The 24689-nt window shown below is 39.7% G+C and overlaps 8 protein-coding genes across 10 annotated transcripts; 5 read left to right on the top strand and 3 right to left on the bottom strand.

Moving 5' to 3' along the window:
- The first annotated feature begins 617 nt into the window (after nt 1-617).
- On the top strand, nt 618-2805 carry LOC111496007. 2 transcript variants are annotated; one of them, XM_023146220.1, is made up of 2 exons: nt 618-978; nt 1686-2805. In XM_023146220.1, exons 1-2 carry the CDS (start codon nt 837-839, stop codon nt 2681-2683), a joined length of 1140 nt encoding a protein of 379 aa, XP_023001988.1. In that variant the 5' UTR covers nt 618-836; the 3' UTR covers nt 2684-2805. The 2 variants fall into 2 exon arrangements, with proteins under 2 accessions (XP_023001988.1, XP_023001989.1); XM_023146221.1 differs by having other exon boundaries at nt 857-978; nt 1702-2805.
- Nucleotides 2806-2890: 85 nt separating this feature from the next.
- Nucleotides 2891-6608, bottom strand: LOC111496006 (F-box protein SKIP14-like). The gene is made up of 2 exons (XM_023146219.1): nt 4900-6608; nt 2891-4310 (listed from the first exon to the last, which is right to left on the bottom strand). Exons 1-2 carry the CDS (start codon nt 5830-5832, stop codon nt 3765-3767), a joined length of 1479 nt encoding a protein of 492 aa, XP_023001987.1. The 5' UTR covers nt 5833-6608; the 3' UTR covers nt 2891-3764.
- Nucleotides 6609-7621: 1013 nt separating this feature from the next.
- Nucleotides 7622-10547, top strand: LOC111496060 (serine/threonine protein phosphatase 2A 57 kDa regulatory subunit B' theta isoform-like). The gene is made up of 2 exons (XM_023146318.1): nt 7622-9585; nt 9926-10547. The coding sequence occupies exons 1-2, from the start codon at nt 8368-8370 to the stop codon at nt 10283-10285; spliced, it is 1578 nt and encodes a 525-aa protein (XP_023002086.1). The 5' UTR covers nt 7622-8367; the 3' UTR covers nt 10286-10547.
- A 424-nt stretch (nt 10548-10971) lies between these two features.
- Nucleotides 10972-12560, bottom strand: LOC111496062 (very-long-chain 3-oxoacyl-CoA reductase 1-like). Its single transcript, XM_023146320.1, has 3 exons — nt 11729-12560; nt 11573-11642; nt 10972-11493 (listed from the first exon to the last, which is right to left on the bottom strand). The coding sequence occupies exons 1-3, from the start codon at nt 12367-12369 to the stop codon at nt 11239-11241; spliced, it is 966 nt and encodes a 321-aa protein (XP_023002088.1). The 5' UTR covers nt 12370-12560; the 3' UTR covers nt 10972-11238.
- A 183-nt stretch (nt 12561-12743) lies between these two features.
- On the top strand, nt 12744-14606 carry LOC111496061. Its single transcript, XM_023146319.1, has 5 exons — nt 12744-13168; nt 13285-13447; nt 13536-13602; nt 13974-14184; nt 14275-14606. Exons 1-5 carry the CDS (start codon nt 12759-12761, stop codon nt 14483-14485), a joined length of 1062 nt encoding a protein of 353 aa, XP_023002087.1. The 5' UTR covers nt 12744-12758; the 3' UTR covers nt 14486-14606.
- A 2535-nt stretch (nt 14607-17141) lies between these two features.
- LOC111496436 (two-component response regulator ARR11-like) lies at nt 17142-20196 on the top strand. 2 transcript variants are annotated; one of them, XM_023146869.1, is made up of 5 exons: nt 17142-17633; nt 18263-18415; nt 18523-18906; nt 18981-19057; nt 19147-20196. In XM_023146869.1, exons 1-5 carry the CDS (start codon nt 17507-17509, stop codon nt 20077-20079), a joined length of 1674 nt encoding a protein of 557 aa, XP_023002637.1. In that variant the 5' UTR covers nt 17142-17506; the 3' UTR covers nt 20080-20196. The 2 variants fall into 2 exon arrangements, with proteins under 2 accessions (XP_023002637.1, XP_023002639.1); XM_023146871.1 differs by having other exon boundaries at nt 17564-17651.
- A 157-nt stretch (nt 20197-20353) lies between these two features.
- LOC111496437 (protein HHL1, chloroplastic-like) lies at nt 20354-22638 on the bottom strand. The gene is made up of 6 exons (XM_023146872.1): nt 22319-22638; nt 21865-22002; nt 21282-21368; nt 21121-21168; nt 20800-20942; nt 20354-20627 (listed from the first exon to the last, which is right to left on the bottom strand). Exons 1-6 carry the CDS (start codon nt 22583-22585, stop codon nt 20615-20617), a joined length of 696 nt encoding a protein of 231 aa, XP_023002640.1. The 5' UTR covers nt 22586-22638; the 3' UTR covers nt 20354-20614.
- A 474-nt stretch (nt 22639-23112) lies between these two features.
- Nucleotides 23113-24563, top strand: LOC111496400 (vinorine synthase-like). The gene has a single exon (XM_023146817.1). It carries the CDS (start codon nt 23156-23158, stop codon nt 24467-24469), a length of 1314 nt encoding a protein of 437 aa, XP_023002585.1. The 5' UTR covers nt 23113-23155; the 3' UTR covers nt 24470-24563.
- The last annotated feature ends 126 nt before the right edge of the window (nt 24564-24689 follow it).

Genomic DNA, 24689 nt, shown 5'->3' with positions numbered 1-24689 from the left:
ATTATGAATTTTTATGACTTTTTTGGAATTTAGGATTTCTTTTTTCTTTTTTTCCTTTTATTATTATTATTATTCTCTAAATTTGATTTAATCCATATTAGTCCAATATCATTAATCAGTATTATCACATTATCATACAAATATACAAATCCTATTAGTATCAAATATGATATAATTGGTATAACGCATGTATTATTTATTTATTTATCAATTTATTCTAGGCAAATGGTACTCGTCTTTTACACTAAAAAAATTAAGGCTTTTTTTTCTTTTGAAAATATAAATCGTCATTTCTTGCACCATAATTTGACTTATCTATAATGGTTTCGAGTGTTTTTCTTTTTTACTGAGGGAATATCTAAATATTAAGAAAATAAATCCATGTTGTTTAATAAATTTAGATTTAAAATAACCCCTAAATGGGCATTTAAATTAAATAGCTAATAAAAACTTAATGGAAATATAAAAATAAAAATAAAAACAATTTTATAATTAAAGCAATTTAATTAATGAGCTAGAAATTACACCATTGAAGCCCTTGACCAAAAGTTATATTATTTTTTTGTTTTAAAAAATAATAATATATATATATATTAGAAACCTTATCTTCTAAATAATATCCCAAGCGAGATTTGCAGACGGCCCAAAAGTTGAGAACTTGTAATCAAAATTTTGTACAGAAAAGGGGCCCGACCCTGGTTTGCACCGGCGGAAGAAACCCTCAATGCAATTTATTTGCACCCCTAAACCCACCATCTACGCAATTACCAGCTCGAGCTTCAAGTTTAATTTCTATGGCGCCTCTCTCCTCTGTTCTATAATCTGCTAATTGAAGGATGAAGCTCGCTGCGGTCTCCTTTTCTCAATCTGTTGCGTCTCGAAGTTTTCTTCATGCAGATTCCTCTTTCAATCGATTGCCGCGCGTCGCTTCATTTTCACCTCCTCAAGTTGATGCTTTCAGCTCAACTTCTCTTTCGGGTACTTTATCAAACACCTTATCTGCTACTCGTTTCCTGTTATTGTATGTATTTTGATTCGGTTTCGGGCTTACGCTTGGGTTCCCGTTTCAATATTCAGATGGTTTTTCTTCTTTTTCTCCGTCTTTATCTTCTACTTCATGAAGATTAGAAACAAGTTTTTCAGCTTGGCATTCTTACTGTTGGCGCCCTTATGATATCATTTTCTTTTTCAACTTTCTGTTCTTGAAAGTTAATCTTGTTATCTTCAACTTCGTACTTCCAATTTTATGTCTAAAATCATTCATGAAGTTCGAATCAAAGTTTTCTAGGGCTAGAGAAACAGAAAGAAAGTACTATACATAGAGTTCATTTCTTGAAAAGAGCTAAATATATATCTTGGATTTATCATTTGTGAATTTGAAATTTATAAACTCTGCATTGTCCTTGGGAGAACTTCACGCATTTGGTAAAAATTTGATTGCTTATAGCATCCAAAATTGAAGCAAGTCATTTCTTGAAGTGTTGAGAAGATTCCTTTCACTGTTTTAGATTGTTTTCTTGCATGCCAAGTCGCTTGTTGCTATGAAGAAGAGTAGAAATTGATTCTTTTCTTCATAGAAGGTAACAAGCTCGTCAACACCATGGCTATAATAATTGTTTGTACTTTTTTTATGCTTCACCAGCAAAAGCTGTTTAGCCTAATTTTCTTGGCTGAACCTTTAGCAGTCTGTTGGTTTTGCAGGACGCCTCATCAAAGTAACTCTTCAATCGACACTGCCCTTTTGTCAACAATGAGCAACACCTCTATTGCTAGAATCTGCTGCACACATCCTAGATCAAATGCAAGGCTGTTCTCAAAACGAAAGCAATGGAATGGTTCAAGAACCTTTTCAACAAGCATCTCACCGCCTAAATCCGTAACCAACCCACTGCTCATCCGTTTACCCTCAGCTTTGATTGTAGCTTCCCAGGTCACCCCATCGGATGCCCCTCAGCGTTCAGAAGAATGGTTTGCGCTGAGGAGAGACAAGCTGACTACTAGCACATTCAGCACAGCCTTAGGCTTCTGGAAAGGAAGCCGTCGCTTTGAGCTATGGCATGAGAAAGTGTTTCCTTCAGAGATTAAAAAACCAGAAGCACGACAGCAGTATGCCATGGAGTGGGGTGTGCTCAATGAAGAAAATGCCATCCATCGGTATAAAAGCATCACAGGGCGAGATGTGAGCTTTTTAGGATTTGCAACTCACTCTGAACAGCAATTGGAATGGCTAGGCGCGTCCCCCGACGGCCTATTGGGATGCTTTCAAGGAGGTGGGATCCTGGAAGTCAAATGTCCATACAACAAGGGAAAGCCCGAGAAGGGACTGCCCTGGTCGACCATGCCTTTCTATTACATGCCACAGGTACAGGGTCAGTTGGAGATAATGGACAGGGAGTGGGCGGATTTGTACTGCTGGACACCAAATGGAAGCACGATATTTCGCGTTTGTAGAGAACGTGGTTACTGGGAATTGATTCATGAAATGTTAAGGGAATTTTGGTGGGAAAATGTTGTTCCTGCAAGGGAGGCTTTATCATTGGGAAGAGAGGAGGAGGTCGAGTCGTATAAGCCAACATCCACACACAAGCAGACTGGAGTTGCAATTTCTAAGAGCATAAAGTTGGCAAGCGACGCCAAATTGCTTTGCAGGGAGATAGCTGGGCATGTTGAATTTTACCGATGATTTTTGGTTTGAATGTGATGTATTGTTTCCTCTGTCTCGGAATTCCATTTCCCAACATGTATTTGTTCCATGATTTCATGGGTGGTAATATTTAATACACATTCAATTTTAGCCTATGATTGGTATGAGCCGCCCTTTCTTTGGTGTCTGCATTGATGTTCTCATGATGACAATGGCATGCAAAATCTGGTTAACATCTAAAAAGCATTTCTGTAAACAGGCCAAAGGATGTTCAATTATATAATCAAAACAATAAGAAACAGGCCTGAGAGTTTATTTTTGGTGATAATTAGGCTAGAACTGGCCTAGCCAAGAGGAAGTACACAACTTCCACATATACAATAACATTTATTGTTTATTTCATCCCCCTGTCCAGATCCACAGGTTAGTCCAACACAAGCAAAAGTAATGCAGGATGACGAAAGGAGGATATACTTGCATCAAATCAAAATGTTGAGATGAGTTCTATCGAGCAGCTTGGAAGGGTGCCGAAGCAACTTCGATAAACAGCGTAAAGCACCTGAGAATGTACAAGGCCAAGAAGAAATCCCATCCACGGCCAGCTTTATTCATGAAGATACCAAGACTATAACAGAGACGCCAAACTTCCCACATACCATGCAGATACCAGAAACTCAGGATATTGGACCGATATCAGCTTGTGTTCCTTTTTCTGATAGCCTCAGAGCTGAGCTTAGTCAGGGCAGAGTACATCCTTGTAGAATAGAGACACCATTCATTATTAATGGTACGATTAAGATCCTAGATCCACACAGAGGTCTTCATCCAAGCTTGATCAACAATATATATACATCAAACAGCGATAGTAAAAAGTCAGACTGTTCGTCTTATTCCTTGCCTCACTCACTAATTTGATTTGCTACTTATTCTCTTAAAGTACCATTCAACACTGGATATATATATATATATAATATATTTTTTTGGCTTTTCGTCTTCGTCCCCTTCAACTCTTGATATGATTAACATGGCAGCTGCCAGAAAGAGAACCTGAAGGAAGCTCTTTTTTTGTGGTTTTTTCTCTTTTTTTTTTCTTTTTTCCCATGAAGTGCACGTTGCCCTTCTAGCCATGTAGAAAAAAGCCATCTTCCTGTTCCACAGGCGCAGATTGATCCCTGCAATCCTGTTTCTCTCTACACTTCAGTAATGGCTTCCAGCAATCTGAGCAAAGCAATTCCAAAGTAAATGTTTCCACATACTCATTCTCATTAACACATCGACCACACTGGACACACCGCGGTATACAAAGAGTGCAAGCCCTACATGCCTGAGTTGCAAGTCCGCCTCCCGGACAACCATCTGCTGGGCAATCATAGACAAGCCTCGGGTTTTCGCATCTTGGACAAATTTCAATATCAATAGCGCGTTCATCATCACAAGATACATAAAAGTTTCCCCTGTGATAAAAATGTGGCTTATAAGAACTTTCCTGCATGAGGTTGCAGTCACTTCCCAATAAGAACTTCAACTCTTTAAAATGTTCTTGTGTCACCCCATATAATCCACCGATTCTTAGACGTTTCACTCCTTGGGTACTTGTCAACTTGAAAGCCCTCAAGCTACTAATAACTCCTTCAATACTGAGTCTAGTACATCCAGGAACAGACAACTGCATAAACATGCAAAGGACAAATATTTTAGTAACATGCTCGGTCAGTAAATTATAGCATGATGTAGTGCTAAGAAGTTGCATATTCACACTTTGCACAAAATAGCGCCCCTGGTGGAAACTATTTTTTTTGCCAAGTGTTAGGATCAAACGCGTGTCAAAGATAAATCTTGTTGACGTGTCCTACGAATATCCCTGTACCAATTTTAAAAACACTAATGCGAATGCTGACATGAGCAACTTTGTGGCTTTTAGCATAAGACATCCTAACTAACCTAGATTAGTAATTCCAGTTCAATGTGTCAATAAAGAAACTTCTGCTTCGAAATAACATCATTAGGAAACTCAGGAAATGTTCAAACTCAAAAAAGAAACCTAAATAACAGAAAGTAAAAAGTATGTACAAGGCTTTCTAGCAGTGATTCATAACATCAAGCTAGGTAGGTAACATATCCAAGTGCCAATATAAAGGAAAATAAACTGTGAATCTGAATGTAAATGGATCATGCAAAGACAGGAATTTCAAATTAAACAACGAGACAATTCAGCTAATTATGAAAGAGCAAAAAATGGAAGAAGTTATGCGTACTTTTGTCAGCCTAGGATTGCTTTCAAGCACGCACTTCAGGCCCTCGTCTGTAATTCTTGGGCATTCCACCAGACTCAAGCATTGCAGGTTACCTAGAGCCCTGTTAGTTAATTGCAAAAGAATGTCATTACTTATCTTCTCGTTCAATGGTTGATCTATGTGAATGTTCGTCCATAAAAGGGGGTCCCCCTGTACGACTGAATGCAGAGATCGGCAAACCCTTCCAATAGAGCAGAGATCCTGAACACCTAAATAATAAAGAGCAAAGCTTAAGCCTTCATGAGGAGCTCCTCCATCTACCTCCCAATAGATGCAATTCTGCTCCTGACATTCTGCAACCTGCTGCTCACAATAGCTAGGAGGATCGTCATTAGCAGAAGATACTTCAGTCACACTACAAATGGATCCAAAATCACAACAGCAGGTCACATCGCCAGTTTCCTTTCCATCCAGACACCCATCACAGCTACACATCGGATTAGGCTTCTGAACAATTCTTTTAATCTCGGGAAAGGCTTGGAACTTCAGAGCGTTGTTCCAAATAAAATTCAGACCTGCAAATAATTCAGCGTTCCCTTCGCCAGCACCACCCCTGTCGCTGACACACTCAGCATAGTCCACTTCCATGTCCTTAAGCCATCCTGTAATTGCTGTAAAAGTGGTACTTATATCCATGCCAAATGGATCAGCAGGTAAAACATCAAGAATGTCCTCGGTGCCAGGGCCCTGCGAACTATCTGAACATATATCCTTTCCACGATCAAAACAAGCATCCACCTCCCGGCCAAGATGAAATAGCCTTCCACAGCTTTCGGCATTGTTCTCATGAATGCCATCAACAATATAACCATTGGCAATCCTCATTGGAGAAACTAAATTGTCCTCAGAATGGTGCAAGGGAAAGATAGGACGACAAGAGAAATTAAGAGCCATCACGGATCCTACCTACCCCAACCTAAATCTACAACCCTAAATTCCCAAAATTCTCCAAGAAAAAACTACGAAAAAAAGGCGAAAGGCATGGGAAATGAAATAGAAGGGGAAGACAAAAGGAAAAGTGATAAATAATTACAAGAAACCCCTAATTTGGATGGCAGACTAAAACAACGCACCAGAAATTCAGAGTTTCTTGCGGAAAAAAAAAAACGTTCTTAGCTCGATCAAAAATTGGGGGAGGGGGAACGATGATCAATCGCGTCGAAAGTATCTACATAATAAGAAACAACGACAATCTTTTTCGCTTTTAAAATTAACTCAAACTAATTCAACTATTAATCGTTTTCGTTTTTTCTATATTCACCTAAATTCCTGAATCAGAAGTAGTTAGAGGCAAACAAACCAGCAGATTCGAAAAGAAGAAAAAAAAAACAAACAAACAATCAAACGTAACCGGAGCGGTTGAAGAAAGAGTAGGACATGAAAAACCTTAGAATGTGATGAGCAAAGAGAAGAAAAAACAAAGTGATGAAGAACGATACCATATGAAGAACAGATGAAGTAATCGAGAAACAAAGTATGGATCTCTTGGAATCGAATCCTCGGCAATGAAGATTTTCTCTGGATGGGAATTTTAGACGGAAAAAGAGAAAAACGATTATCTTTCTCGAGAGGAAATTCGACTCCAAGAGAGAGAGCGAGCGAGCGCGGAGGGTAAGGAACCTGCCGATCGAGTTGAGAGAGAGAAAGTGCAGGAAAGTGCGATAAAACAAAACAAAAGGTTAAATTATAAGGCTCTCTACAACGTGAAAAGCGTCAAAAATCTCTTTTTTTTTTTTTTTTAATTCTTAATAATAACAAATATCTAATAAAAAAAATTACTTTCATTTTTTTCACACACATTGAAAATAAAATAAAATTCATTAAATTAATACATATAGATTAATTTTGAGATTTATTAAAATTATATAATTTAAATGTTTGGAAGTGGGTAGATTAAAGTGTAAAAATAGGGCTTTAATTTTAAATAAATAAAAAATTAGAGAGAGGAGAAACCGAAGTGTAACGGTGAATCGTCCGCATTGAAAGAGAGAGTGAAAGAGAAAATGACACGTGTTGGTTGAATGCCAGTGGTTGCGTTGTGGCGGGAGCGGGAATCTAATACGTTGCAGCTTTGATTTCAACAACGATGCTCTCTTATGGGCGTTGGATGTTGATCAGACCGACGGCATTGACTTTGGCAGCGTGATGTGGGCCCGTTGGAGTTGATGAGGTTTGGGCTTTGGGTTGAATTTGTTTGATCGGACGGTTCAAAATTGTAGTTTTGGATTACGATGGATCTCTGCAGTTGGATTTCTCGCTTCTCGCGTGTTTGTTGCGATAGGAGCTCAGTTTAAAATAATAATAATATTTTGTTTCTAAATTTTAAAATATTATAAAAACAGTCGGACTAGATCAAATTTAAATTCCAATATGATATAAATTAGCAAAAATTGTTTTTCCCATTTTCTATTAAATAAATAAAAATAAAAATATCTTCCATGGGTCAGATTTAATTCAAATTAAATTGAATCATTTTTAATTGACATTGTAAGCATAATTCAACTGATATAATAAGTCAAACGTTGAATTCAAACTAAATAATATGTATTATATATAAATCACAATAAAGTTGTGGTTTTTAATTTATAAATCAACATCTACGTGTATATATATACAACAAATTCGAATTTATTAGGGAAGAGGCCCATTGTGATTGGGCATCCACCACTGGAACTAAAAAAAAAAAAGGGGTTTATTTGTTGATTCGAAATATCAGTCAACAGCGGAAGCCACAAAGAGGAGAAAACGCGAAGCAGAGACCCACTACTCTCTCTCTCTGTAAGTATTTCGGAACCCATTTCCCCCCTTACAAATCCTTCCTTTTATCGGATTCTGGGGCTCTCTGTTCCCCTGTTCTCGCTTGGCCTTTTTTGTATCTCGTCGCCATTCCAAATCCCCACCCTTCGCTTTCGTGTTTTTGTTTTCAATTTCAAATTGAACCCTAAGACTGACTTGGCCGGAAGAATTCCGACGGATATGTGTTGATTGTTGCTTAATTCGCTCTCTTTTTTGACTGGGGATTTTTTAGAATCGTTTTCGGAACGGGATTTCAGATCTTCGGTATTGAGTGTTCTGGTCGTTCGGGTGTTTGGATTCAAATCTGGGGTCAAAGCACGCTGACTAGGTTTTCCGGAATCGCCGATTATATGTTCGATTACGCTTCTTGGTGTTTTGTTGAATCAAATGAGTTCAGGACAGGGTTCTGGGATGAGTCTGCTTACTGTTTAGACGAAAAGGGTGGCTTTGGTTTGCTTGGTTCATTTCGTTTATGCTGGTAAAGTGCCTGCTATGATTACTGCTTCCTCCGGTTTACATGGGAAAAATGGAGTGCTTTCTGGATTGATAGAATTGTAGTAGCGCTCAACAACTTTTGGAGGCCAAAGAAAAGAGCGTTTTACTTTTCTGTTACTTTATAGGTTTATATGAATTATGATCAAACAGATATTTAGTAAGCTTCCCCGAAAATCATCGAAGAATGCTGAGAGTAGGGAACATGGTGGAGGCCATACGGCACCTTCTACTGCTTATGCTTCTGCCAGTTCAAGAAGTAATGATTTAGCATCTGGCAAGTCAGCAAATTTGGTTTCTTCTTTTCCAGCCACGAACCCTGTCCAAGATGTTGGGAAAAATCATGGTAGCAAGGCTAATAAAGGTGCAAATACAAAACTGAATGGAATTCCCACATCTTCGTATGAGCCATTGCCCGGGTTTAGGGAAGTTCCAAACTCTGAAAAGCAGAATTTGTTTGTTAAGAAACTGAATCTATGCTGCTTTTTGTTCGACTTCAGTGACCCAACAAAGCACCTTAAAGAGAAGGAGATCAAGCGACAAACTTTGTTGGAGATTGTGGATTATGTAACTTCTGTCAATAGCAAGTTTACTGAAATTGTCATTCAGGAAGTTATAAAAATGGTCTCCCTTAATTTATTTAGAACAATGAGCCCTCAATCGCGCGAGAACAAAATTGTGGAAGGTTTTGATTTGGAGGAGGAGGAGCCGTCCATGGATCCTGCATGGCCTCATTTGCAAATTGTTTATGAATTCTTTCTCAGATTTGTGGCCTCACCTGAGATGGATGCGAAATTGGCTAAAAGATACATCGATCATTCATTCATTCTGAAACTGCTGGATTTGTTTGACTCTGAAGATCCTAGAGAAAGAGAATACTTGAAAACTATTCTGCACCGTATCTATGGGAAGTTTATGGTACACCGACCTTTTATTAGAAAAGTCATAAATAACATATTTTATCGATTTATTTTCGAGACAGAAAAGCATAATGGGATAGCTGAACTCTTGGAAATTTTGGGAAGCATCATCAATGGGTTCGCTCTTCCTCTTAAAGAAGAGCACAAGTTATTCCTTATTCGTGCTTTGATTCCTTTGCATAAACCAAAATGCCTAGCTATGTACCATCAGCAGTTATCATACTGCATCACACAATTTGTTGAGAAAGATTGCAAGCTTGCTGATACAGTCATAAGAGGTTTATTGAAGTATTGGCCAGTTACAAATAGTTCAAAAGAAGTAATGTTCCTCAGTGAGTTGGAAGAAGTATTAGAAGCTACTCAACTTCCAGAGTTTCAGCGCTGTATGGTACCCCTGTTTCGCCGGATTGCTCGGTGTCTAAACTGTCCACATTTTCAGGTACTAGTTGCTTTTATTGATTGCTTGGATTTCACCTGTCGCTATTTGTAAGCTTGTAATTAGTAAGCAGGAAGTTTGAATGTTTAAGGATGTGAATTAGGTAATACTGCTGTGAGAAGATCGTCTATTTCCTCATTTTTGTTATTTTCCATAGTTCCAATAAACTTTTCCGCTAGAAAAACATCTCACTCTGGGGGACTTGTGGCATTACAACTCCTGGGTATTTGGCATGTGGAGCCTAGAATGAAGTACTTGATTTAGAGATGTTGCCTAGGGGTGTGAACTTCCATACGTTCTTGAATCTTGAATCCTACGCTAATGCAGCTTTTTGCTTTCCCAGGTAGCAGAAAGGGCGCTATTCTTGTGGAATAATGATCACATTGAAAATTTGATCAAGGAAAACCGCAAGATCATACTGCCCATAATCTTTCCAGCTCTGGAAAAGAATGCCAGAAGTCACTGGAATCAGGCTGTTCATAGCTTGACTTTGAATGTCCGGAAGATATTTTATGATCTTGATCCTGATCTTCTCAAGGAATGCTTAGTCAAGTTTCAGGAAGACGAATTGAAGGAAAATGAGGTAAAAGCAAGACAAGAAGCCACATGGAAACGTCTAGAGGAGCTTGCTGCGAAGAAAGCTGCAAGTAATGAAGCCGTGCTTGTTTCTCATAAATTACCCACTGGAACAGCATCAATTTAGTGAGAGTAAGAGATATTTACTTCCATTTACCCGACCTTTGTTGATTGTGATGAAGTATGCTGTAGTAGCATATAGTCTAGGTCAAATATCCATGGATCGTTGATTTGTCACCTGCTATATGATAATATCTTGTGGGGTTCTTTTCTGTCCAAAAACCATAGTCCATTATGCAAATTCTTTATAACTTTTCCTGCGTGCTGTTCTTAAATCCTTTATGTAGCCGGTCCATGCCTTACACAGATTATCGAGCAGTATGTTATTCTAGATGTTTGGCGGCCTGCACATATAATAATGCCTTTACATTTGCATGTTTGTTCAGCATTACGCAGTTTTTACCGTCTGTTTATACCTAGAGTGAGATGTTTTATAGGTTGATAAAGTAGAAAGCTCTAGTCCTTGATGAAAAGTAATGCCAGATTCATATGGCTTCCTGTTTGATATTAGTGTAGAACATTAGACTACCTAGTGGCGTTTCTTGTAGGATGACAAGTTAATTAATCTGGTTGGCCTTATAAAGCTAACCATGGTTTCCTCCCCCATACCTCCTACCAGAATGAGGTGGGAAGTTTTTTTTACGTAGCAGCCGAGCCGGGCATTTTATAAGTGATTTGTCGAGTCTTTAAAACTTTGCTTCTTAGTTTTAAAATGGATATATATTTCTTCAAACACTATTTAAAGCAAATTTCCTGGATAATAAGAGTCAAATGGAGCACATCCATTATCTATGTTCTTTTTCCTTTCACAGGAAGAATATATTGAAGAAATATACTGAAAGGTCATCAAAGAAGCATAAAATTGAAGAAATATACTGAAAGGTCATCAAAGAAGCATAAAACTCAAGACATTCAAATCTAGCATGCTTCTAGGCCAAATTTCAACCGACACTAAGGGGGAGGGGGAGGGGGGAAGGGGAAAGGTTCTTTCTTCTCCATAAATTAGAACTAAGCATCTTCCTACTCTTTCTTCATGGAGTCTTTGAGTTGTCCTCTCTTTCTGATGCCAAGGCAAAACTTCAGGCGCCAACCATCGACAACAGACTCCGGCAACGAGTACGCCAAACCCCAGAGAAGTTGATGAGGCCAATATGGTGTGCAGCGAGGCTCGTACCCAATCCACCGAAGAGCTGCAGCTGCGTATCCATCGGTCGAGGGAACGAAGAAGGACGATCTCCGAATTGATGCCATCTTAGTAGCAACATATAAAGGAACCTGCATCAACCACAAGATACAGCTCAAAAAGTGCTTTTTAACATTGTTTCAGACTGGTTGGCAGGATACTTATTTTTACCTGGCATTGCACATCTATTCCACTCTTCTTGTACTCCACATATAAACACCTTGAAAATTGATCGATGTACCTGAAATTGCAACAGTCATGTCTTCCAGTAACAGCCAACATATTATAGGGGAATTATTTATGCATAGCTTCATGGAGGGGGCTTACGCTTTGGTAGCGGCATAGACAGCATATAAGGGATCTGAAGGAATGACAATGGCAGCACCAGAACCAATATTAACTATGGCACCTCTCTTCCTCTTCAACATTCCAGGCAAAACAGCTTGAGTCACCTTCGTGGTGCCTTCAACATTGACCTTGATTAAGTTCTTCAGAAGCTCCTCATCCACCTCGTGAAAAAACCTCCCGTACGGATACGAAACCCCCACGTTGTTTATCAAAACACCAACATCCAACCCTTCAATAGCTTCATTGATCCTCTTAATCCCTTCTGAAACATCGCCGGAGAAATCAACGACGACGTTCTTTACTTGGATGCTGGCGTATTTAGCGAGGATTGAATCGGAAACGTCCTTGAGTTTCTCGGGGTTCCGACCGACCAAAATCAGATTGAGGCCTTTGCGAGCCAATTGAAAAGCAAAACCCTTGCCGATTCCATCAGTGGGTCCGGTGACGAGCGCCCAGGAGCCGTATCTCTTGAGGTTCTTTGGGGGTCTGAGGAAATTGACATAGATCCATTTCAGAAGGATTACCGAGAGTTTGAGAGCGGAGAGAGAACCCAATGCGAAGAGGAAGCAAACCCAGAAGGGCTGGGATTTAAGGTGCTCAATGCAATGAAGCTCCTCCATCTTTGAATGGGGGAGATTTTGGGCGTAGAAACTTGGGTTTTAAAGGGTTTAGAGAGTTTGATTTATGAAAACGGATGATGGGTCGGTGAAGTAGATGAGCAAACTCCCTCAAAATTAGAACTTTTCCACTGCCCAACCAATTGGTTAAACAAAATCCCACCGGCGCCTCCTCTCCGTACTTCGACTCTTCAATATTTGATGTTTCTAAAGAATTTTAAGTTTAGTTATTTAAAAGAAGAAAAGTCAACTTGGAATGGGACCCAAAGAGTTTATTAAAAAGATGAGACGAGACAAGCTAATGGGTATAGTTTGAATTGAATTATTACTAAAACAGACTTAATTTGTGATTAATGAGAGTTTAATTCAGGAAGGAAACATAATTACTGAAAATGATGGTTTTTGGAGTAATTTTGAAAAAGGGGAAACCAACTGCTCGTGTTGAATTCGGTAGTGGAAACATAAACAACAATTTTGACATTTTACACATAAATTGGGAAAAGGAGGAAGGAAGCATCGCTTTCTCAGACGCCGCTGTCCCTTCCTTATCGGTAATCGCCGGAGGAGTGAAACGACAGTCTTCTTCTTCTTCTTCTTCTTCTTCATCTTCTTCTTCTAATCAATTACCACCAAATTTCTCTTCTGGGTGTTCTGTAAACACGTTCTTGAAGAAAAGAATTTGGTGGGTATATTATTTTTGGGGGTTTCGAAGTTGTGGGATTATGTATTATCGGCTATCGAGGTCTTCTTGTAAGGATTCTCTGAAAGTCCTCGAAGAAGATGTAAATCGCGCCAATGCTCTGTGAGTATCCCTTTTCCCTTTTCATTTTTTTCATTTTATCTTCCCAGTTCATACAAATTTCGATCGGTTTAGTGGTTTTGATGAAATTATGGAGGGAAACTATGGTGGGTTTGCAGGGCTGTTGCAATTCCAAGAGCCAAACATGGTTCATATCTCCAAATGAAACTGGTTTACAGTCAATTAGCTCCACTGCTTCTGTTTTTGATGCAATGGGTGGATTGTTCTTGCACATGTGTTCTTCCCAGATACCTAAATTTCTTCCACATACTTGTTTACAAGGCGCGTCTCTCTTTTCTTCACCTCTTTAATGTGCCTTTGTTTTGATGTTTATGTGTCTTAGTTTGTTCTGTCAAATGGTGCTGTTCAGGTTTACACAGATGGAAGACCCAACCTATCAGCGCATGGAAGAAAGGCCACTCTCAAAGATTTTTATGGTACATTTTCTTGCCTTCAAACACTCTGTTTTGGAGTTCTGTATCCCAAACACTTCTCTAATCCCATGCACAAACCTGTTCTAGCACCTCTAACACTTCACACACATCCATGATGGTAGGAGCATGAACTTTAAATATCGTCCTCATTGAGTTTTTCCTTTCCGTCTTTCCCTTAAGGTTTTTAAAACGCAATTGATAGGGAGAGGTTTCCACATTCTTATAAGAAATGTTTCGTTCTCCTCTTCAACCGATGTGGGATCTCACATTATGCCCCGTATTTGATATCATTAGGCTTGGTCTATTGTGGTATTGATATTGTATGAGTTTGAGTATATGAGCTTGTTTTGAGTCCAACCAACGTGCTACTTCAGCTGTGATATTGCCATCCCTTCAACGGCTCCAAGCGAACGCCAAGGAGTTGGATAACGCTAAGGAGAAGCGTGTGGGAGTCCAAGGAGATGGAAAGCTCTCTAATGGTGATGTAGAGAGAGAAGAAGAATGTGGGATTTGCTTAGAAGCTTCCACAAAGATGGTGTTGCCAAACTGCTGCCATTCAATGTGCATCAAATGCTACCACAATTGGTAACTACATACATACAAACCTTCCTAGATCATCACCATCGGGCTCTGGGTTCGACTGCGTTAATGTCTTTGCTTGTGAATGACTTGTAGGAACACGAGATCGGAGTCGTGCCCGTTTTGTCGGGGGAGCTTGAAGAGGATCAAATCAGAGGATTTGTGGGTGCTAACTTGCAGTGAAGATGTGGTTGACACTGAAAAAGTCTCCAAGGAAGATCTGTCACGGTTCTATCTCTATATAAGCAGCCTGCCAAAGGAATATCCAGACGCCCTTTTCTTAGTTTATTATGAATACTTGATTTGAACCAAACTAAACCAATTTCTGTACAGATCCCTTCATAGCCGACCGTCAAATGTAAACACTGAGTTGGGTGTCCAAAACTTTACTCCTTTTATGAAATGAAATGAAATGATTTACAAGTAAATCGTTCCTTAAGTAGGAGACTAGTCGTCCACTTATGTACGACGTAAAAGCCGAAAGAAATATCTAATGGAATTATGCCATGTTGAGTTCATTCATACATCATGTTAGTATATTCAAACATTTGGGAGAAGGTTGTGAAGGTGGTCTCGTTATGTATACGTATCGGCAACGTTATAGGTATGCTTCTTTCAAGGGAAGCATGCCAAGACTCTTGTGCGACTCCAACACCATAAATGTCATCTACTAACATATCTCCACGCCACAACTTAGTTCCTTTCTCTAAACTCAAGCGGAGCCCAAGAAAGCAAGCACACCCTCATTAGACCACATCGTCAATTGTTCACGATTTGATGATGTAGCAATGCTTCTTGTAAGGATCTTAAGCATCAAGGGTCTACGAACCTATTTCGTACGATTAGTCAACCGCTCGTCTTTAATTATTAGGTAGTTGGATAAAAAGGTAGAATACATATAATATATAATATTAAAGTTGAAAGGGAATAATTAAAGAGGCAAGGGCATATGATAGAAGAGCATTAGGCAAAACCATATTCCAACTTTACATAAACTAATATAAAGCCGATCCACTTGGAGGAAGGTTCATCCTCAAAATTTCCTAATTTTAATTATTATTTTCTATATTTATATTTTATTTGAGACAGAATTTGTCAGTGGGCATTTCCTTTTTGGTGTATTAAAAAATTAATAAAATAGCATTTTGATTTCTTTATTTTTCTAAAAATTCAACTCAACCCAAAATTTAAAAAAATAATGATAAAATTATAGAAAATTTTAAATTTTGTTTAAATAAAAAAGAAAAAGCTTTTGCATAATTCACGCATTGAATTAATAGTAATGGGAGTGAGATTAGTTTAAATGTCATATGATTAGAGGTTTTGAAGAACATTAGTTTTAGTAATCATGACCACACACCAATCTCACCATCAAATTCAACACTCACAACCCAATGGGTTCCACACACCACAAATACCTTTCAACCCTCTTTAACCTCTCCATCTTTTTGGGTTCATATTTAATAAGTTCGTGAGGATGATGCTGATAATCTCCATAATCTTTGCTTAATTATGTAGTTAATTAAGGTTAAGAAAGAGTAAATATATTATAATACATGGAAGTGAGGGGAGAGGAGGTTTAATGAGGCTTTCCCAAGTACATAATTAATTATATCAAGTTGAGTTATTGGGCATCCACACTCACAAACAGACAAGCAAAGCAAAGCAAGCAATGGGGTTGTCTTAAAAAGCTTCCACTTCTAATATTTTAAGAGCTTGTTGAAAGAGTATGTGATAAGAACCAAGTTTTGAGTATTCCTCAACTTTCTTGAATTGGGTATCACTAAGAATGGTGAGAAGGGAAGAAAAGTTAGAAGGATTCTCAGCGTTTGACTTATCTTGAATGCAACGCTCTTGGGGTTCTTCAGGTGCCTTTCTGTGCTGTGCTGCCCAATTTCACCACTTCTCTTCTGAACCCAACCTTTTCTTGTCTTTGTCTTTGCCTTTGCCTTTGCCTTTGCCTTTGCCTCTGCCTTTTAAATGGACTCCACGTGCCTGCACTACCAACTTTCTTCTTCTTTATATCTCTATGAACTTACTGCTACTGTTTTCTCCATTTCTGTTTCAATAAAAGAACAAACAGACAACTTCTTCGCTGTTCCCGCTTTTGATTCATCTCCAAAATTACGACTTAGGGACTAACAACGACAAATATTTTAGTTTGGTTGCCGTTTTCATGCTCGACACCTATCGAACACTTGTCGGTACAATGTGAGTTCAACATCTGGTAACCTTGTTAAGGATATAAAAATGATATATAGCTGTGAGATCCTACATCGGGTGGAGAGGGGCACGAAGCACTCCTTATAAGGGTGTGGAAACCTCTCTCTAACAGACGTGTTTTAAAACCATGAAGTTGGCGGTGGTACGTAATAGACCAAAGCGAACAACACTTGCTAACGGTGGGGTTAGGCTGTTACAACATCTTTACAGAAATACCGTTGGTTGTGAAGCTATTCATCCGCCAATGCTATTGTCTTTTGGGCATCGGTGGAGGGCATTTCATCAGAAGGGTTATAAGCTGCCACAGGCAACCCAAGGAAGGTATGGAGGGAGCTTTGGTATATATAGTAAAGAATAAAAGTACAAAATGTGGGTGACATTCAATAATAAGTTGGGTTAAGAAACTGGTGAATGACAGAAGAAAACAAAATGGTGAAGTTCATAGTTGAACTCAAGCATGGAAAAGTCCCTCTGCTGCAGATGACTTGAAGAAAAGAAAGAAAAGAAAGAAAAGAAAAGAAAAAAAGTTGGATTTCCCACTTGGAGTGCAAATGTGCAAAAGGGAATTTAAGTTGAGCAGATAAAAAGGGGTTCCCACCTTCATTTGTTGGATTGTTGCTCCTACTGTTCATTATAACTGCTCCTCTCCCTATGCTTCCCAATATATTTCCATATATATATATATTTTTTTAATGCTTTTATTCCTTTTCCTGCACTCTCTTTGATTCATTATTACATAGTCATTTCAATGCTTTTAATATACATACATATCTATAAGCAGGTCCCTTGTAAAGATGCCTTTTCTCTCCCAACTCATATTCTTTCACCTCTTGCATCTGCTGAGGGAGTTACCTTTCCCTTATTTCATTTCACTGTTTTTTTTTTCTTGTTTATTTGTAAATATATATAACATTCTATGAATCTTTTGAAGGGAACAGTTGGGCACTTGGATTCATTGATTCCTCTTTCCCTCTCTCTGTAAACTTGGGGCCATTTTTAAAACCCAGACAGTTGTGAGAATTTTAAGGCTCTTTCCTAAAAACCTGTTGTTCCAAACTTACTGTTCATTTTCTCCTCTCTCATCCTCCTCCACAGCTCCATCATCATGGAAAGTGGCTTCTCTTCGCCTCGAAGCGATGTGTTTCCTGTCGGTCTTCGTGTTCTTGTTGTTGATGATGATCCAACATGGCTCAAAATCCTGGAAAAGATGCTCAAAAAGTGCTCTTATGAAGGTTGATTTACAAAAACAAGTCTCTCTCTCTCTCTCTCTCTCTCTCTCTCTCTCTCTCCTCTTTCTGTTAATTTGTTGCTTGATTTTGAGCTGTTAGTACTACTACAAGTTTTGAGGCTCTGAATTGTTTTGTTTTTTCTCAATACTGAGGTGAAAATGATACAGCCCCATCAGCTAAATCAAAGCTTTCCATTCATGTTTAAAGTTGGTTTGGCAGATTAATCAAACGTTCATCTGCAACTGCAAAGTTTCTCATATGGTTCTGTGGTTTCTTTATCCTTTTCCTTCCATTTTTCAAAAAAAGAAAAAATCTGGGCTTGTTTTCTTCTACTGAGCTTTCCCTGGCTCTATATTTTGCTGCTGCTGCTTCGTAATTAATCACTGTTTCTTAATTCAAACCACGATTTCTTTCTTTGTTAACGTTCTCTCTTCATTCACTTGAGTTTTCAATCATGGCTGACGCACTTTGGCTTTCAGAGAAAGGAATTGAGTTAATCACTTTTATGGGATCTATTCCAGCTAAAGCTTGGAAGTGAAACTGAAAATGAGTGATTTAGCTTAGTTCAGTTGAATCAGATGAACTTTTTTCAAAACTAGGCTGAAACACTTTACTTGCACTCTGTGTTGCAGTGACTACATGTTGCCTGGCAAGGGAGGCTCTGAGCCTGCTAAGGGAGAGAAAAGATGGATACGACATCGTAATCAGCGACGTAAACATGCCCGACATGGACGGTTTTAAACTCCTCGAGCATGTAGGGTTAGAAATGGACCTACCAGTTATCAGTCAGTTCTCTGCCTCCCTACCTTTAAGATTGTTTTGAATGCATTAAACGTTGTCTTTTTAGCAGAGTCCTCATTTCTTATGTATAAGTTCGTCTTCCTCCCTGCAGTGATGTCAGTCGATGGAGAAACAAGCAGAGTAATGAAAGGGGTTCAACACGGGGCTTGTGATTATCTTCTAAAGCCAATACGAATGAAAGAACTTAGGAATATATGGCAGCATGTACTTCGAAAGAAGATTCAAGAGGGAAGAGATATTGAAGGGCATGATGTTTTTGAAGGCCTTCAAATCCTTAGAAATGGATCAGATAGGTATGATGATAGTCAGTTCCTTAGAGTAGAGGAGCTGTTTTCAGTGAGGAAAAGAAAAGATGTTGATAAGTATGAGGAAAAAGAGTTTGGTGAGACATGTTCTACAAAGAAAGCCAGAGTTGTTTGGTCGGTTGATCTGCACCAGAAATTTGTTGAAGCAGTAAACCAGATAGGCTTTGACAGTAAGCATACAATACTCTTAAACTTCCCCTCCTAAAACTTTAAAGGTAATGATTCTTAATGTCTAATTTGGCAGAAGTTGGCCCTAAAAAGATTCTTGATCTCATGAATGTCCCATGGCTAACAAGGGAAAATGTAGCTAGCCATTTGCAGGTTTGGGATATCTACCTTCATTCTTGCTACTGATCTAGTTTAAAGGGAAGTCTTCTGTTTCTGGCTGACAACTTCCTTTGTGAATACAGAAATATCGCCTCTATTTGAGTCGACTGCAGAAAGAAAATGATCCAAAAGCTTGCTTTGTTGTTGGGATGAAACAGACTGATTCGAGTTTGAAGGATGGAGATGGAAACTTCAGCGTTTGTAGCTCGTTAGGCGTGCCACAAACCGATGTCACGAATAGCAGCTTCAGTTTTTCAGGTGATAACTTCCTTCAGAATGTGGATTCCATAGGCTGTGAAGCTGATAGGAAAAGGGTTGTTCAAGAGCAAACATCAGAGCCAAAAAGAGCTGCTGCTACTGAACTGATAAAGACACGGTGTACCCACATGAAATTCAACAACTCGTTTGCCTCTGTTGAATCTGAAGGCAAGTTAGCAGCATGTTACCCTTGGGTTGAAGCTCCACAGATGAAGCTCAAACAAGAAAGCAAGCCACATCAAGTTCAAATCAACCAACTACCATCAGTTTCGTCCATTAGTTCTGGACGGTCAGCAACAGAGAAAGACAAAGGAAGCTCCATTGAAAGTAAGGCTCCATATTCAGAGGACTGTAGCCAACCGATGGTCCATCTAAACCCACCAAAAGCTTCAACTGATTCATGTTCTGGCAAGGCTAAGAGTTTCAATGAGATCAATGACCATTTTGAGCCTATTTCAACTGCTACTGCTCCACTGGGCGTGAAAAACCAGAATGTGATCGATCTTAGCAGCATTTCAACTGATTTAGGAAGTGGGTTTCCCTTTTCAAGCTTTGACGAAGATTTGCAGGGCTATTTGTTTCAAGATGGTTGTTACCCAAAGAACCTTGAACAGATTATAGAGTTTCCAGATTATGGTGATCCAGGCATCTTCACTGAAGGTCCGACTCACCTTTATGATGCAATGAGGTTTGGCTATGAGTATTCCTATGACCCAACTGAGTATCCAGTGATAGATGAAGGCCTATTCATCGCATGATTATGCTATTTACATACCCTTGCATGCAGGGGGAAATGATATCTTTTCTAATAAGTGAGTTCCTTGACTTAATGGATTGAATATTACCTTCCCAAACTATTGGGATTTGGATTTTTATATGGGTATATAGAAGTAGCAACCGAGAACCTTTTCAGAACCAAATAAGCATTAAGTTGACTAAATAGGTGTTTAAATTGACGGGTCAACGAATCGAGTCAACTTTGTGGTCATTTTAACAGCATCTCCTCGGGAAAAATATAGAAAACTTAGTTTCTGACAAGACAAAATCAAGGCCACTGCAATACGTGAAAGAATGAAGAGTGTATTTCCACTGGGTCAGAGAAACAAGATTTGTGAACAAAAAGCATGGGTGAACTTGTGTACATTACCGTGTATAAAGCTCCCTAATTTTTCTGCTAACAGTTTTGGATACAAAAAACATTGCTGATCCATCGTTCTATATACCTTTCAATGCCCTCCAGTTTAAGATGTTCTTCGTGCTGCGGCGCTTTCCAGTAAAGCGACCACTCTACCCTCAAGTTTTAACCCTGAAAATGTGGATTAAGGAATCAATCTACCCCTCTGAAACTCTTGTCTGAAGATTAAAAATCCCAACAATTGTAAGGATCTTTGTTAGCGGGAGGGCAAAGGAACTGCAATATTCTCTCTTAATGTCAATGGCAGAAGAGCGAAAAGAAGTATCAATGAAATAATACTCACTTGGTCTTCTCCGCCGAGTTCTCGTCTGACTCCTCACCTTCAAGTGAGCCTAGTGTAGTGAGTTTGCCGAATGATTCCTTCGCATCTCCGAAGAAGTCTTTAACTTTATCGAGAACCGTCTTCAGCTGATCTTGTGTTGGAAGCTAAGATTGATTCAGAAATAAAACTGTGTAAGTAAACTAAATGATCTAGTCGAAAATCTCACCGATTGAAACAAGTTACAAAGGAAAAGATTACCACCACATGGTGTTCAAGGATTTGCCTTTTCAATCCTTATAAAATCTCAAGAACAAAAGAAGAGAACAAATAATCCGTTCTTACCTCAATTACATCTGTGGTAGACAGTGCGGACCTCACATTGCCATTTTGCTGCATGAAAGTATATAATTAACATTACGACAACAAATTGTTGTTCATCCATTCCGAAGTACAATATAAAATATTGTGCTCATGAATCATAAAGAAAGGTTTGGAAACATTACAACAATCTTGTAGCCATATCTGAATTCTGTTGCTGACCGCAACACGCGGAACTGTTTAAATGCTGTCTTCTGTATCTCCTTTTCATCCTGTTCATTGGTAGATCGAGTGTTAGTATCTTAAAAGAGTGTTTAGAATGAATTGTCGTTCAAGGCTTGAGAATTGAGTAATTTTGCAAAAACAAAGTGACAAGAAAGCGTAGAATTGTCTGTTTTTCTCAATGGACAGAAATTGTGGCAATCAATTCCTATATGAACAATCAACGTTAAGTCAGATTTTCAGACAAATTCTAAATCCTATGTGATTGCAACTTTCTCCAAACCGACGAGAGCTCTCAAACATTCAGCAGTCTCGCATGTGCTGATAAGAACATCTCTTTTAAAACCACTCACTTGTCAAAGTACGAGCTTTAACGTTCCTTTTATCACCAATACAAAGTTTTAACTAGAATAACATCATTATATTCACCTTTGAAATTAAAAGGTTTAACTTTAATTCATTTTATTTGAACGGGCACAGGCGGCTTAATACAAGACGTAAAGAACAGGATAATGGAGCAAAATATCGATGAAAATTAAAGCTTACACGGTATATAACAGCAGCAAGATTCCTAGCCAGAGTGTCTTTGTAGATATATTTCCCAAGAAAATTATCTTTTGCTGCAACCATGATTTTGGCGGTTGTGCCACCATTTATAAGACTCAAGGGGTACCATAGATAAACCTGCTTAATCAACGAAAAAGGGGACGATGTTACGGATGATATTCCCAATAATTGTGTGCAATATATTGAACTTCACGAACCTCACCCTTTTCAGATTTTGAGTTAATAATGAGCTACTTCTCTTGATGCCATATTTCAAGATAGTTTAGAATGTAATCTATTCAATGAGTGGCCAAGAACACAGTATACAGTTTATATATAATTGAGAGCGACTCCAAATCTCACGCCATTCTCGGCACCAATTCCAGAGAGGCAAAATAAATATGAATCAATAGAAACAACCGGAGCTGAAAAGTAAAAAGGATAGAGAACAAACATTGGGCATACGGATGAAGATAACGAATTTAGGGTTTCCATCGTCTTCAATCTTGGGTAGCGGGGGAGGCGCAGCCCTTTGGAACCGACGAGCTTGCATCCCCCGTTTGCCTTTCGCTTGGACCACAAGAGCGTGGCGATTCCTCCGCTCAGGCTTCTGCATCGTCCTCGCGGAGAAGAGCGAGTGGCGGAGCAGCGCATCTTGGTGTAGCTTGGAAGTGGAAAGGGGGAGTCGAACCAGAGCGTTGAGGGACATGGCAACCTCCATTTGTGTGATCGGATTTGGCCAGAGCGGGAGGAGTTGAAGTTAGAGGATGGTTCTTCTCCTCCGATCTTATCCACCAGTATGGCTGTGGGGCCACCGATCTCCACCCACACGCCTGGCACAATCTCACGCACGTAAACACTTGCAATTTACTCCTCTAATTTCTCAACCATTATACTATTTTTGAAAATAAAATTGGGGTTGGTGGAAATTACTATTTTGATTTGGATGTGTATTAAATCTTATAGAAAAGAAAATGTAAGCGATAATGATTCGGGAGGGGTTAGATAGAACAAGATGTTATAAATGAAGGGCAACCGTTTATTTGAATGAATCAAATTTGGTGAGGTTATGCATTAATAAACTTAGATGTAAATACAAATAGGCATTAATTGAGGGAGGTGTCAGAAATGCGGAATATGAGGGAGGATGGCATAATTCGCATTAACAGCTCCGTCAACATGCATGCATTTGCAACACACACGCATATATATATATGTTATGTTATGTTATCCTCTCTAGATAAAATTCAATCGCTTTCAGTTGCATCAAAAAAAATAAATAAAGGACACCATGAAGCTTGAAATTGACATCATCTCAGAGGATTTAATCAAACCTGCTACTCCCACGCCTCCCCACCTCCGCCATTACCCCCTTTCCTTCATCGACCAAATCACCGTTCACATTTATGCTCCCGCCCTCTACTTCTACCGACCCACCCACGCCGGAGATCCCGATTTCGCCATCCACTTCCGGAACCGCCTCCGGAGCACTCTCTCCCTCGTCCTCTCCCACTACCCTCCACTCGCCGGCCGCCCCAACTACGACTCCGCCTTTGTGGACTGCAATGACACGGGGGCCTTATTTCGGGAAGCGCGAGTGAATACAAAACTCGCTGACGTGGTGGAATATGCCCAACCGGACGATCTGAACCGCCTGTTCCCGGTCGAGTTGGACCAGTTCAACGAAGAGCTGATGGCGGTTCAGTTCACGGAGTTCGCGTGCGGTGGGGTGGCGGTGGCGTCGTGCATCTCGCATAAGATTGCGGATGCGATGACGCTGTTTTCGCTGAATAATAACTGGGCGGCGATGGCGCGTGGAGTGAAGGGGGTTTTCAAACCGCACATGGAAGGGGCTAAGTTGTTCCCGGCGAAAACGACGAGGTATGATACGGCGAAGACGATTCTGAGAAACAGAGTGGCGAGGAGGTTCGTGTTTGAGGGTTCGAAAGTGGAGGCGATTCGCGAGAAATACGGAGAGAATGGCGCAGCGCACCGACCTTCACGGGTCGAGTCATTGACGGCTTTTCTGTACGGACGGTTTCTTGCGGCTCTTAAAGAGGGCTCTTCTTCTGAAGTTCCGAGCGACAGGGCATGTCTAGTGAACTACACAGTGAATCTGCGGCCAAAAATGGAGCCGCCACTTCCGGGCGACGCCTTTGGGAACTACTATTTCAACGCCATGATCTTCCCGTCCCCGGACATTCTGAACGACCCGTACTGCCACGGTCTAGTGAACCGGCTGAGAGAAGAAACCAACAAGCTGAACGCCCAGACAGTGAAGTACATTCTGAATGAAGACCAGAGGCTGATGGAGAGCGTGGAGGAGATTGCTTCTAAGTTCGTGAAGGGAGAGATGATTTCGTGTGCGTTCACTAGCATCTGCCGGTTTCCCCTTTATGACGTGGATTTCGGGTGGGGCCGGCCTGTGTGGGTGACTTTTCCGGCGCTGTGGTTCAAGAATCTGGTGACGTTGTTGGATTCCAAAGAGGCCGGCGGCATTGATGCGATTGTTCACCTTGAGGAACCCCACATGAAAAGGCTTGAAGCTGATCAACTCTTCCTTGAGTATGCTACTCCAACTCCTACTGCCCCGGCCACCCCATAAATCAACTCTCGCTCTCTCTCTCTCTCTCTCTCTCTATCTCTCTAAGTGTAACACAGTCGTATGTTACTCCCTCACTTGCTCGACGTCTATAAACAGAGTAAGAGATCAAAACCAGAAAAAAGATATCCGACATCCCCAAATGGGAAGAAATAATCAACCATCATATCTCACCAAAAAAATAATTTTCTTTTTTGCAAATTTGCAATAAACTTTGTTTTAA

Source organism: Cucurbita maxima, unplaced genomic scaffold, assembly GCF_002738345.1.
Source record: "Cucurbita maxima cultivar Rimu unplaced genomic scaffold, Cmax_1.0 Cma_Scf00022, whole genome shotgun sequence".
Taxonomy (NCBI): domain Eukaryota; kingdom Viridiplantae; phylum Streptophyta; class Magnoliopsida; order Cucurbitales; family Cucurbitaceae; genus Cucurbita; species Cucurbita maxima.
Note: the sequence above shows the minus strand (reverse complement) of the source record. Positions and strands in the feature narration are given on the sequence as shown.